We start from the raw sequence: 13,598 nt of genomic DNA on the forward strand, positions 1-13,598 counted from the left end.
CAGGAAAACCTGTGAGACTCTTATCTCCATTTAACCACAGAAAAATATGAAGTGGTGCTTTGGCTCAAGTGGTAGAGAAGTAGCCTTGCGCAAAAGAAGCCCAGGGACAGTTCCCAGGCCCAGAGTTTAAGCCTCAGGACCAGCAAAGGACAAAGGGTGAACCATTCCAACAGCAATACTCATAAGACAATATGTTAGAAATGAACTTTAGAATTTGGGGAGCAAGAGTGGGGAATTCGAGTGGAAGAAAGGTGGGAGAAAAATGAGGGGGTAACAACAGTAGACAAGAAATGCACTCATTTCTTTACATATGCAACTGTAACCCCTCTGTACATCATGTTGACAATAAAATTTTGTTTTAAAGATTCATATGGAATGTAAAGAAAATTACTCACGGTGAGATTGTGCAGCCTGAGGCATAGGCATGGTGTCCTGTGTAGCGAATGTCACAGCGGACAACGTTGTTGCTGTAGTCTGATTCAGGCACCAGATAGCTGGGGTTGACACTGACCTAGACATTACCAACAACAATGAGCAAAAGACTTCATCAGAATTAACACTGCTTGCTTTTGTTCCTTTGTTTTGGTATTCTATAGCACTACCTCCAAGGAAGCTGTTGAAAAGGTATTTCATTAGATCAAGCAGGAAGTTTAAGTTAAGCAAGTTGATTCCACCCTGGAGACATTATACAAGGAGCAATTTCCTTCTCACCAACGAATTCTTCCTTTCTTCTATCTTTTCTTGCTTGCTTGCTTGCCTTTCTTACTCCCTCCTCCCTTGCCTCACTCCCTTCCTTCCCTTCTTTTTATTTATTTGTGTGTGTATGTGTGTGTGTGTGTGTGTGTGTGTGTGTGTGTGTGTGTGTGTGTGTGTGTGAGTACTGAGGCTTGAACTCAGGGCCTAGGCTCTGTCCCTCAGCCTTTTCACTCAAAACCATGGCTCTATTTCTGACTTTCTAGTGGTTAATTGGACAAGAATCTCATTGGTTTTCTTACCTGGGCTGGCTTAGAACTATAATCCTAATACACATTCCAGGCCTGAGCCACCAGTGCCAGGCCCAGAGGTTTTTTGTTTTGTTTTGTTTTCCCCCAGAGGTTTCTTTGTTGTTATTATTTTAATGAGAAATATTTCATTTCTCCAATTTACTTAGAAACCATCTTAAAGTATGTAAAGTTGTTTCCAAGGCTAAAATTGTTTAAACATTAAAAAATCACAGGGGAGACCTAGTGATTTACACTGAAATACAGAACCGATGCTAAAGGTTACCTTAAGTATGTAGTTTCCGGGTTGCACATCCGTGATATCAATCCACTGGCAATCGATGTCTGCTGCATAAGTGTCGTAACAACCAGGGCTCAACCCCTAAAGCAAACAACACAAACACACTGGAGTGATCTTGTGGTATAGTTTTCACTATGCTAAATGATTTGCTATTATTTGTGAATTAGTACTTAAGTAGCTAAAAGAGTATGACATAAAACTATACTTCTAGTCCATCTCTCTTCGTAAGTGTGCATTACTACTCAGCCTCACCATTTCTCCAACTAAAACAGATACGGATTACAGTAAGTGCAGTTTACATACCTCAAACCCTTAAAAGATTAGTCAGCAGTGGTAAGTGACAAGATTCACATCAAAATGCTAGAATACTTACTAGTTTATCAGTAATTCATTTAGTTCAACTGTTCTATTAGTGAAATCTTCTCTAATTCTTCTCTAGTAGAAATTAGCTTCTTGACATTTTTTTTTTTTGAGGCTTGAACTCGGGGCCTAGTTGGTGTCCCTGAACCCTTATTGTTCAAGGCTAGCTCTCTACCACTTTGAGCTACAGTGCCACTTTAGATTTTCTGGTGGCTATTTAGATAAGAGTCTAATGGACTTTCCTGCTCAGGCTGGCTTTGAACTGCAATCTTCAGATCTCAGCTTTCTGAGCAGCTGGGATTACAGGCCTGAGCCACCAGCACCTGGCAGCTTCTTAAAATTCTTGAATGTGCCAGGTGCTGGTGGCTCATGCCTGCAATCCTAGCTACTCAAGAGGCTGAGATCTGAGGATCATGGTTCAAAGCTAGCCCAGCATGAAGGTCCATGAGACTCTTATCTCCAGTTAACCACCAGAAAACCAGAAGTGGTACTGTGGCTCAAGGGGTAGGGCAATAGCCTTGAGCTGAAAAGCTCAGGGGCAGAGCCCAGGCCCTGAGTTCAAGCCCCATTTCCTACCAAAAAAAAAAAAAAGAACTTGATGAAAGCTTCCATATTTTCATCCCAGTGCCTTTTATAGTGTTTACCCACTTAAGTTCTGATTTATTTTTCTGCCAATGCTGGCGTTTGAAATCAGGCTTTTGTGCTCAAGACTAGAGCTCTAGAACTTGTGCCACAGTTCTATTTTTAGTGTTTTGGTAGTAAACTGGAGATAGAGAAGAGGGGAGGGGAGGGGAGATAGTAAACTGGAGAGGGAGGGGAGGGGAGGGGAGGGAGGGAGGGGGAGGGGAGGGGGAGGAGAGGGGGGAGGGAGAGGGGAGGGGAGAGGAGAGGGTCTCCCTTTATGCCCAGACTTGCCTGAGCTGGGATTCTTTCACTGGCACTTCCTCATGTGGCTGGGGTCATTGTGCATTCTGGTTGCTAGGGTAACCAGCCATTGTTGTGATTGTCATGGAATCTCCTGAACTTCTGTTTCCCCAGTAGGGAGATTCAAGCCCTGATCTTATTCCCACTTCCAAACTGGCCACTACCCCAGCAACTTGTTAGGTCTGCCCAGGAAAACAGCCCCCCTCCTTCCTCTTCACCTGATTGAAACCAGTCACCTGAGGACTGAGTCAGCAAAGGACCCTGGGCTCTGAAGTCACACCTCATCCACTGAGAAGCCACCTCCCACCTTCCCTTAAACAATCCCTCTTATCCATAGTACCCTCCCTCTTTATTCTCTTTCCTCTCTGCATGCCTCCATCTCGTCTCCCCTTCCTCTCTTCTCTCTCCACATACCTCTGAGTTATGCGTCGCAGCAGTTTGCTCTTTTCTGCCTGAACCACATGGTGGTCATCTTTTGGCAAACCTTACACCAAACTGGTTTTCAGTTTAAAGCCTTCAGAGCCAACAGTCTATGTTCTTAGCAAGCAAACTGTATCAGCTGTCATAATCACTGAAATATTTCATTCTATGTCTTACTAAGATAGTCACTTCAATAGTAAATGTCTTGTATAGAGGACAAAAGTCTAAAGTCTATATTTTCTCTCTCTCTCTCTCTCTCTCTCTCTCTCTCTCTCTCTCTCTCTCTCTCTCTCTCTCTCTCTCTCTCTCTCCCTCTCCCTCTCCCTCTCCCTCTCCCTCTCCCTCTCCCTCTCTAGTCCTGGGCTTGAACTCAGGGACTGGGCACTTTCCTTGGACACTTTCTTTTTGCTCAAGGCTAGCACTCTGCCACTTGCCACTTGAGCCATAGCACCACTTCTGACTTTTTCTGTGGATGTGGTTCCAGGGAATCGAACCCAGGGCTTTGTGCATACTAGGCAAACACTCTACCACTTGGCCACACTCCAAGCCCTAAAGTCTATACTCTCAAGAAAATTATAACCTGAAGAATTTCTTCCTATTGAAGTCAGCTAGTAGATATTTATTTATTTATTTTTGCCAGTCCTAGGGCTTAGACTCAGGGCTTGAGCACTGTCCTTGGGCTTTTTCAAGGCTAGACCTCTTTCACTTGAGCCATAGCACCACTTCTGGCTTTTTCTATGTATGTGGTACTGAGAAATCAAATCCAGATTTTCATGCATACAAGGCAAGCACTCTACCACTAGGCCAATCTCCCGGCCCTAGATCTTTATTTTTAAGTGCTCTTCATAAGAACTTTTAATTGCCATATCTTTATTCTGATAGAAATCTAAAGTAAATTTAGAAAATAATATGCTGTAATAATTAACCCAGTAAAGTCATTTAATTTCAGCACTCAAAACTCCCTCAGTACTTAGTATTTACTTTCTCACCCAAGCCAGGCAAAGTCATCTCTGTATGCTTTGGTCATGCTCTGTTGGCTGTAACTGGATTTAGAGAGAATGAGACAGAACAGGGCTGTCAAGTTATATAGACGGTGATAGTACAGATGGTCCAAACTGAAAAATGCCTCACTGCCACAGCCACAAGCGCATATTCCATTGTGATCACCTGTTTCTGACCTTGGTCCAGACAAATTATGTGAAGAGTAGCAAATACGTAATCAAGAACTTTTGGTCTGATTCTGGCACAGAATTTTGATTCTTGTGTGTCCTGAGTTGTTGGTAAATTTTGGCTGCTGCTATTACCTCTACTGCTACATTTATGAAATTGAAAATACTTAATTGGATTAGATATGCATGGAAGCCAGTTTTAAATATGCTCCTTGCAAATATGTTCATAAGTACATAGAACTTAGCTAGACACAGTGGTTCATGCCTATAATCACAGCTATTCAGGAAGCTAGGGCAGAAGGATCACTTGAGCTTTGAGTTGTGACCAGCCTAGGCCACATAATAAGACTTTGTCCAAAAAAGTAAATAAGAAGGGAACAGAAGAGGAGAAGAGAGAGGGAGGGAGAAAGGGGGGAAGAGAAAGAGGAGAGAGAAAGAAGAAGAAAAAAGAAGGAAGGAAGAAAGGGAGAGATATAGTAGGAGTAATTCACTGACAAGATGAGCTTTGATTATTTGAACTAGGTAATACAAACTGGAGTGGTTAATGCTATAATATTATAAAGCAAACAGACATTTATGGATTCACAGTTAAAACATAAAAACAGATTAAAAGGAAAACCTTAACCCAAGCTAAGTGAGCTATTTGGTTTTAACAAAACCTGTTTGTTTCATTAAATTAGTGAGATCAATGTAACAATAATTTTAGCATATAAATTTACTATGTAAATTTAAGGACACAGGAGTTACATGAGTATAAAGATAAAGAAGCCATACGTTTTTTTATAATTGGATACATTTAAGTTAATCTAAGTCAACCTTAGGGTTAGTGAGAATTTTTTTCCTTCAACAGACACTGATCTAATTTTTTAAAAATGCTTATAATAGTTAAGACATACACAGAGGACAACCAACAAGAAAGCTAGCTTACAAACCAACTCCCACAGGAAGAGAGCAACTAGAATGCAAAACACACATACAATCCAGATTCAAATATTTCAGCCCAGACAGAAACGTTCAGGATGTGTGTTTTATAACTGTGGCAAGCAGGAATATAACTCAGGGCTGGTGGAATGCAAGGAACTCCACACAGACACACATACAATGAGTAGATTCCCTCTCATTTTATAAACTTGAAGGCTAAGTATGGGCCCACACATATCAAATTTAATCTTTGCTCCTTCCAACTGCTATTATGGTTTAAACGCAGAGAAAAAAATTGACAGAACATTTAGGTCACCTCAAGCTTCCAAGCACAGCCATGGAGTTGGCTTCCCAGGGTGTCAGCTGTGGATCCTTGTGCCCTGCACAGCATGCATTCACTACTCTTTGCCAAGATCTGGGTGGTGGTAAAATTATAATATCCTTCTGCAAATTAGGGTTTCAAATGGAAATCAGGATATGGCTTTGAACTGACACATATTTTCCAATTATGGGGGCACACAAATTGCTTGGCTCAGCACTTTAAAAAAAATCATCTAAACGACATCTGACATCAATTACACTGTAGATTTAAATATATATGTGTACAAAAAGAAATGTGTCCTGTTCTTATGTGAATTAATAAGACAGACAATGTTCACGGGGATTTTAAGAAACTATTTTCTCTCCTATTGCTAACTTGAACTGCAATTCTGATTCAAGCGTGACAGGGGGGAAAGAGAGGGGTTCTGCAGGTGAGAAAATGAAGGTATGATTTCAACAGTAACGCCCAGCCAATTAAAGAATACAGACTGAAAGCAAATGTGGTAAAGTACTCATGAATTTCAGCCTGGATTTCTGCTTTTCATGGTGGAATATAATGAGGATGCCACAGCCTGCTGTGATCAGGAGTGGGGCAACATGCCTAGCTGGAAACATTTAATACTTTGCATCATCAAGTTGTCATTTCCAAATTGGTTTCCATATTTACATATTAACCTCAAAATAAGGCCATTTATTTAAAAGGAAGGAAGGAGAAAGATGAGAAGAAAACAGTCAATGACTTGGGTTTTTCTCAAAGCCTATGAGTTCCTGAATTACAGTACCAATTTACCTGTGTGTGTGCTGTGCATGCGAATCGCCTGTGGTACCCATAGTCACACGAAGTGTCCTCAAGGCAGAAACTGGCTTTGTGGCCTTCAGCCACTCTCCTCTGTGTGTTGGCATCAAGCAGGTCATAGTGGCTGAATTCATCCATGCTGTGATAGTGTCTAATATTCCACACGACAAAGAGATTGTGGTGAGTTGCACATACAGAAAGCACAAGGATATGAGATTTGCAATCCCATTAACATGGAATCCCAGGCTTGGAGCTCACATTGGATTTTTCCCACTCATGGATGATGTTGCACTCCTAGAGCTATACTTCCACTCCCAGCTCTAACTACCTAACTGCAGATAAGAAACCAAGGATTTAGTCTACACAGGCTGACTCCTAGCCTTGACTGTCCTGTCTCAGGAGGAAATTATGGTAAGGGTTATAGGCATGAGCCACCAGCACCTGGCTAAATTGACTCAAGGGAGACTCATTAAAAAAAAAAATAGAATCATAGGCCAGCACGGTGGCTCAAGCCTGTAATCCTACCTATTCAGGAAGCTGAGATCTAAGGATCACTGTTCAAAGCCAGCCCCGACACTAAAGAACATGAGACTCTTATCTCCAATTAATCTCTAGAAAACAGAAAGGGTCTCAAGGGTAGGGTGGTAGCCTAGAGCTGAAGAGCCCAGGGACAATGCCCAGGCCCAAGCCCAGGACCCACAACTACACAAAAGATAAGAGTTCTCACACATTTAAATTTTAATGCAAGGACAAAAAGGCAGCAATGACTTATGCATTACTGGTGTTTAAATAGCAGAAGCTTTTATTTGCAAATAAGATATTTCTTAGTCAGATGCCAGGGGCTCATACCTATAATGCTTACGAATCTTAAATCTGAAGACCGGGCCGGGAGTTTGGCCTAGTGGTTAAAGTGCTTGCCTAGCATGCATGAAGACCCGGGTTCGATTCCTCGGTACCACATATAGAAAAAAAGCCAGAAGTGGTGCTGAGGCTCAAGTGGTAGAGCTCTAGCCTTGAGAAAGTCCAAGGACAGTGCTCAGGCCCTGAGCTCAAGCCCAGGACTGGCAAAAAAAAAAAATCTGAGGACCACGACTTTGAAGTCATCCTTAGAATATGAAGCTAAGAGATAATCATTTTCAGTTAATCATCAGAAAGCCAGAAATACAGGTGTAGCTCAAGTGGTCAAGTAGTAGAGTACCACCCTTGAGCAAAAAGTCAAGCAAGAGCAGAAGGCCCTGAGTCCAAGCCCATACTGGTAGACATATACACACAAAATGCACACAGAGGAAGAACAAAGAAGGAAGGGAGGGAGGGAGGAGGAAGGGAGAGAGGGAGAAAGAAAAGAGAAAGAAAGAAAAAGGAAGGAAGAAGAAAGAAAGAAAAAAGAAAGAAAATATATCACTCTTATCTTCATGTATGCCTCATACCCACTGTTCTCCTTTTAGTCAATGGAAGGTGCTAGGCTATTCTCCAATTTAAAAAAAAAGGAAATATTTAAGGAATATTAAGGCCACATATCAAGAACTCCAGACAATAAATCCTTGGACAAGTACTTACAACGCAGGTAATAGCATTACTTTGTATAACTTAAGAATTTTAAATTTATAACATCACAGAGCAGATCAGGCAAGAACTCTGGGTTTCATACAGACCTTTAAAAATATGGAACTATATCAGTTCATGAAACGTAACAGCTACCATGCTCAGAGAAAAATGGAATGAAGTCTTTATTAAATGCTATTGGAAACTGTAGATGCTCTTGGGACACAATATATAATTTGTGAAACTCTATCTGAAATAGAGTATAGTAAACTTTACTGAAATTGATTAAACTGTATCCTCTCCACAGCTTTAAAGAACTATATTTAGAGTTTCTAGTTCAAAAGACAATACAGTCTCCTCTTTGTGACCTAGGTTTCTAATCTACACCATGGAGCAAATATTCCCACAGCGTAGTTGTCTGCATTGAGAACATATATATATATATATATATATTTGTATATATTTACACATACATATATACATATACATATATACGTATGTATATAGGTTGGAGGCTCACATGTATAATTCTAACTGCTCAGAAGGTTAAGAGAATAGCCAGCTCAGAAAGAAAGAGTTTGGGAGACTGTGGCTCAAATGGTAGGGTGAAAAAGCCAAGCAAGAGAGCAAAGCCCTGAGTTTAAGTCCCTGTACCAAACCAAAGAAAACAAACAAAAAAGAATAATTGTGACATACAGAAAGATAATGTGATTCAATAGTGGACAGATGATATTCAAAACAGATTCCTTTTATTTTACCAAACTGAATAGAGAAAATTCCAACTGCTATTCATGATGAATTTCTGGGGTAAGAAATTAGCCCCGTTGTTAGATAATGAATCATGTGAACATACAGAGGATTTAACTGTGGAATACTCAGGAGACCTGTGCACTTACTGGTGACAACTGTGCCATTCCCAGGAATATCTCGGGCGGCTTGGCAGGAAGTCTGATGTACCTTGGTTTTTTACTCGTTGGGGAAATCTTAGCAGTACCCTGTGATCATAATCTCTCACATCTCCCCTATATGCTGAGCTGGGGTTGGGGAAAAAGAAACAATTTATTTTTCAGGTATTATTTTTTTAATATATGATCTTCAAATAGTTGTACCAAGAGGTTTCATTGCAACATGACAGTGTAGGTGTACTTTGCATCTTGATCAATGTCACCCCTCCTCTGTCTGTCCCAGCCCCACTTGTCCTCTCTAGTGGGGCTCTGGTTCACTCTACACAGGTGTACATTGTATGAGTACATCCACCCCCCTATCCTCTCCCCATCCACCTGACTGCCCCTCCTCCCTGTATCTCCTCCTATCAGACACATTTCTGCTTCCTAGTATTTTTATTGTTGTTAAAGTGTTCATTATTCAAAGGGGTTACACCCTGGAAAATCACTCTCTATATGCCATACTTTAGTTAGTTTGAGCTTGTGTGTCTGTATATGATTCTAACTTCAGAATACCAGCCAAGGACAAAACTATGACCAAAACTTATTCATTACATAGTACCAATACCCCCTTCCCACTCCACCGAGGCCACTGCCATTTTGAGGGCCTGGCCTCACAGGCAATGAGATATATATTTATCTGACTGAATTCCAAGATCCTAGAATCAGCCCTGAAAACGTCAGAATTCAATGAACAAGTCAATCCATGACCACAGAAACCTATGGAAAGTGAATGTCAAAACCCCATATACTAGGATCCACACTAAAAATCTACACGTGAGAAGTAAACTGTCCCTAAAGTGAATTCAACACGGACCATGAGAGAAGCAGAAATCACTGTATCAAAAAAAAAAAAGATTCATAAATATTATGAAGAACTTTGGATTTAATAAAATACTTCTTCCTACATGGTTAAGATAAACAGCGAAGAAATAAACGCAACCAGATATAGGTAAAGAGCTTTGTAATTTCACTATCTTTAAATTAAAGTCACTACTGTGATAACGTAGTAAGTTTAATGGTGTATTGGATGGATATAAGACTCAGGAATGAAAATGAACTCAATTTCTTTCCTTCTTATACTCTAACAGATACGTTGAATAAATGTGAAAACAAACATGATTGTGTGGCCAGGAGTAAAACTTTTTGTGCCTATATGTTGGAATACTTTGTTACCTTCTCTTGTATGTTACAGTATTATTGGAAACATCTCCTGCTCCCTCTGCTGGCAACCAGTGGCAAACTCAAAGAACCCGATTCCAGATTTATTTTAGGACCGATGGAAAAACAAAATTCTTGCTCACGGTCTTATTCTGGCTGAAGTGAATACCAAAACAACTCAGTTGATCATGGCCGGAAGTGCAAGAGAAAAAAGAGCCTTTGCCAATGAAGGGGCGCCACGGTGGCACATTTGCCCCCAGACCTTATTAACAAGCTCTTCCATGACCATGGTTGTCTATGTGAAGGATCAGTCAGTTCTTTCACAGACTGTGGCTGAAAAGGTGAAGGTGTTGTGGGGAGAGAATAGGAGACGCTCAGGCTCCAGGATACACCAGCTCCCTGACCATCCTGCAGTTTGGGGCAGCGCCCATGGAAACCTGGCAGATGCCACCTCTGCCTCCAGACCCGCGTGCCCCGCAGGTCCCATCCCGCGTCCCAGCCTGGACCCACTCCCCGGCTTCAGTCTGCGGAACGGGAGCAGGCCGACCCCACACCGGGGCTATCCCAGAACCCAGGCAGGGGAGCGGGCAGCCGCGGCCACTCCCCGCGCGTACCTGGCCAGGCAGTTTTCTTCGGCCGCGCACCTCAGGTTGTACATGGCCATCTTCTGCACGTACGTGGAGGCCTGGATGTAGTAAGGGTCGGGCACCAGGTCCGGGAGACCTAAAGTGAACAACCGGCGGACTCAGCGACCCTGAGGGGCGGGGAACTGGCGGAGAAAGGAGGCCGAGGGGGCCGGGCGCGCGGTACGCACGAGATCCCGGCCCGGCTGGCGCCGCGGGCGGGGTGTGGGGAGGAAGGTCGGCGGCGGGGTGGCCGTGCCCGCCGGGAAAGCCGCGTACCGCCGAGGGGGCGGCCTGGACGGGCGAGCGCTGCGGCTTCCCCGGGGCTCGGGTGCTTACCGTACTGGAAGTAGCCGGTGCCGTACCCCGGCCGGTACCTGCTCCCGGGCCGGGGCCGCTCGTACGTGTCGTAGTAGTTGTAGTAGGGGTTGTCGTCCGAGTACTTGTAGGGGTTGTAGGGATCATCGCCCACCATGCGGTCCACGTGGCTGGGCGGGCGCAGGCTGCTCGGCGGCGGGCGCGGCGCCGGCGCGCTCCGGTTAGCCGCGCTCGAGGCGCCGGCGTCGCGGGCTCCCGAGGGCGAGTAGCCAGCTTGGAACCAGTGGCGGGCGGCGGACCTGGGGCGCCCCGAGACCGTGCCCGACGAGCCGGCCGGCCGCGCCCGCGAGGCGGCCGTGCGATTGTCGCGCAGCAGCAGGATGGGCGTGCGGGGCTGCGGGGCGGAGGCGCCGGCACCGCCGTCTGCTCCTGGGGCCGCGGCGCTCGGGTCCCGGCGGCGCTGCGGCTGGTACTGAGCGCCCAGGCTCAGCAGGCTGAACACCTGCCCGTTGTTCTCCCATTGGATCGTCTGGCGCCAGGCGCCCGGAGCGGCCGGCGCCTCGCGCGGGGGCTGCGGCTGACCGGAGGCCGGCGGGGCGCAGCGGAGGAGCGGGCAGAGCTGCAGCGGCCCCAGCAGGAGCACCGTCCAGGCGAAGCGCATCGCGCCTTCCGACGGGCCACCCTCCCTCGGGGAGGACGAGGCACGGAAGAAATGAAAGCTGGGCTCAGATCCCTCGAGGGAGGGCCCGGGGAGGCGGGCGCGGCGCGGGAAGCCCAGTCCCCGCCTGGCAGGGCCGAGGGTGGGCGGCAGCCCCTTGCCCACCTTCCCCGCTCCGCGCGGCGGCTCTGCGGGGACGTGGCACCCGCGCCCCTCGGGTTTCTGGGTCCGGGAAGGCGCCTGCCTGGGAGCGATCTCCAAGAGCCGGCAGCGTCTGGAGCCAAGGAAGGAGGAGAGATTTTTAAACTTTCTGGCAGGTTTGCAAAGTTACACAAGCGGTTCTGGCCCCGCTGCCCCTCCGCGATTTGTTCACGTAATGCGATTGGAAACGTGCGAGGCGGACAGCTCCCCAGCCCGGCCCTGTCCGTCCTCCCGCCCCGGCCCCCTCTTCTTCCCCCTCCCCCTCCCCTCCCCCCCCCTCGCCGTCCCTCAGACACGTTGCACGGGGAGGGGTCAGGGGAAAAGAACAAAACGGAACACACATCCTGAGACTGTGCTGGGCTTAATCTGGGGCGAACATGCAGGAATTTCAAAAGACTCAGACAGGCCAAGGCAGCCAGGCCATGGGGCTAAGCCAAGATATGCATGGAGAAAAAATGCTATTAGGTCACCAGCCCTTGGAGAGGCGGGAAGCGGGGAGGTGGGGACGTGGGGTGAGGGGGAGAACGTGTGTGGGTTGGGGGTGGGGGCCACCGTGGTGACTAAGGCTTATTTCCCAAGTCACATTTATCCACTCTGATGGGAAGTGCCCTCCGCAAATAAACCCCAGGATATCAAATTTTGTTTTTCTGAGGGGAGGTAATATGAGAAATGGGTTACAAATGTGTTTCCTTACAGTGAATAGTTTAATAGCTACAAAAGTCCAGTTTTACCGGAGGCGTCGCTTCCTTGTGCTGATGTAATGATCAAACGTGTCTCTTCACCAAAAAAACAGAATAAAAAAGACTGGCTTGGTTTGTACTTTGGGAGAAAGTGAATTACCTTTTCTCACCACAGTTTACCAGGGAGTCTGCCCAAGGGAACTGAATATTCAAGGAAATTGTGGGTCTGACTTTGTCCCTTTTCTCTTCTACTTGTAACAGGGAGGTTTTACTCAGAATCTACAAGTTTTAAGTCTCCATTGTTAAATCTGGAAATCCAGCTAAGTACGTAATGGTGTTGATTCTTCTTCCAATCTGAACAAAGGGTTTGAAAAAGGACAGCCTTTGAGTGCAGAAGAGCTCAGGAGGCCAGATAGGGGTAGAACGATAAATTCTGTTGGCTGGAAACACATACTTTCTGATCAATTATTGATCTAGCACTGCCCAAAGAATTGCAAAGTGATGAATAACTGAGGCATAAATGATTCCTCAGTGCTAGAGTTTAAAGTCTTTTGTTGTTCTCCTCATTGGGTAGTTTTAGGTCTACTGCAGTGTTCATCCCTTTGTTAATCTCTGTCTTTCCCTAAGAAATCGTCACATTTGGAGGTGGGGTGGACTTGTTGACTTGAGTCATTTATTTCTCCTTTCTTTCTGTGGAGAACAAGTAAGCTGTCAGGAGCCCATGGCTCACAACTGTAACCCTAGCTACTCAGGAGGCTGAGATCTAAAGATCATGATTCACAGATAGCCAGGGAAGGAAAGCCAGGGAAACTCTCATCTCCAATTAACCAGCAAAAAAAAAAAAAAAAAAAAAAAAAAAACCTGGAAGCAGAACTATGGCTCAAGTGATACCACACTAATCTTGAACTAAAACAATTCAGTTACAGTGCCAAGGTCCTGTTTTCAAGCCCCAGAACTTAAACATACACAGAAAACTCAAAGTGGTGAGAATCCTGTAATCCTATCTACTCAGGAAGCTGAAATTTGAACTCAGCCCTTAGTAGACAAATTCATGAGACTCGTATCTAAGCAGCAACAAGATGGTAGTACAGATGTGGCTCAAGTGGCAAATAATCAGCCTTGGATTCAAGCACCAGTACTAGCTTAAAGAACAAGTACACATTGTTCAGTTTCCTACCCACTGCTTCCCAAGCAATGATCATGGGAACCCTGTTTGATGAATGAATTCTTCCCAGAGTGTGAATCGTGCGGAAAACACTTGGTCACAAATATCTCTCCT

General features: G+C 45.1%; 1 protein-coding gene across 1 annotated transcript; it reads right to left on the reverse strand.

Annotated features, from left to right (window-relative positions):
- Window positions 1–391: 391 nt before the first annotated feature.
- On the reverse strand, window positions 392–11,814 carry Lox (lysyl oxidase). The gene is made up of 6 exons (XM_090340059.1): window positions 10,802–11,814; window positions 10,454–10,562; window positions 8,631–8,768; window positions 6,187–6,343; window positions 1,267–1,362; window positions 392–511 (listed from the first exon to the last, which is right to left on the reverse strand). The coding sequence occupies exons 1-6, from the start codon at window positions 11,439–11,441 to the stop codon at window positions 392–394; spliced, it is 1,260 nt and encodes a 419-aa protein (XP_090196185.1). The 5' UTR covers window positions 11,442–11,814.
- Between the last annotated feature and the right edge of the window lie 1,784 nt (window positions 11,815–13,598).

This window comes from Megascapheus bottae, chromosome 10, assembly GCF_031878675.1.
Source record: "Megascapheus bottae isolate mThoBot1 chromosome 10, mThoBot2.hap1, whole genome shotgun sequence".
Taxonomy (NCBI): Eukaryota; Metazoa; Chordata; class Mammalia; order Rodentia; family Geomyidae; genus Megascapheus; species Megascapheus bottae.

Coding starts and splice junctions, on each gene's coding strand:
- Lox (XM_090340059.1), bottom strand. CDS start 11,441: ATGCGCTTCGCCTGGACGGTGCTCCTGCTGGGGCCGCTGCAGCTCTGC. Junction 6,344..8,630: donor GAATGGCACAGTTGTCACCA/GTAAGTGCACAG, acceptor GTGGAATATTAG/ACACTATCACAGCATGGATG. Junction 512..1,266: donor CCGGAAACTACATACTTAAG/GTAACCTTTAGC, acceptor GGTAATGTCTAG/GTCAGTGTCAACCCCAGCTA.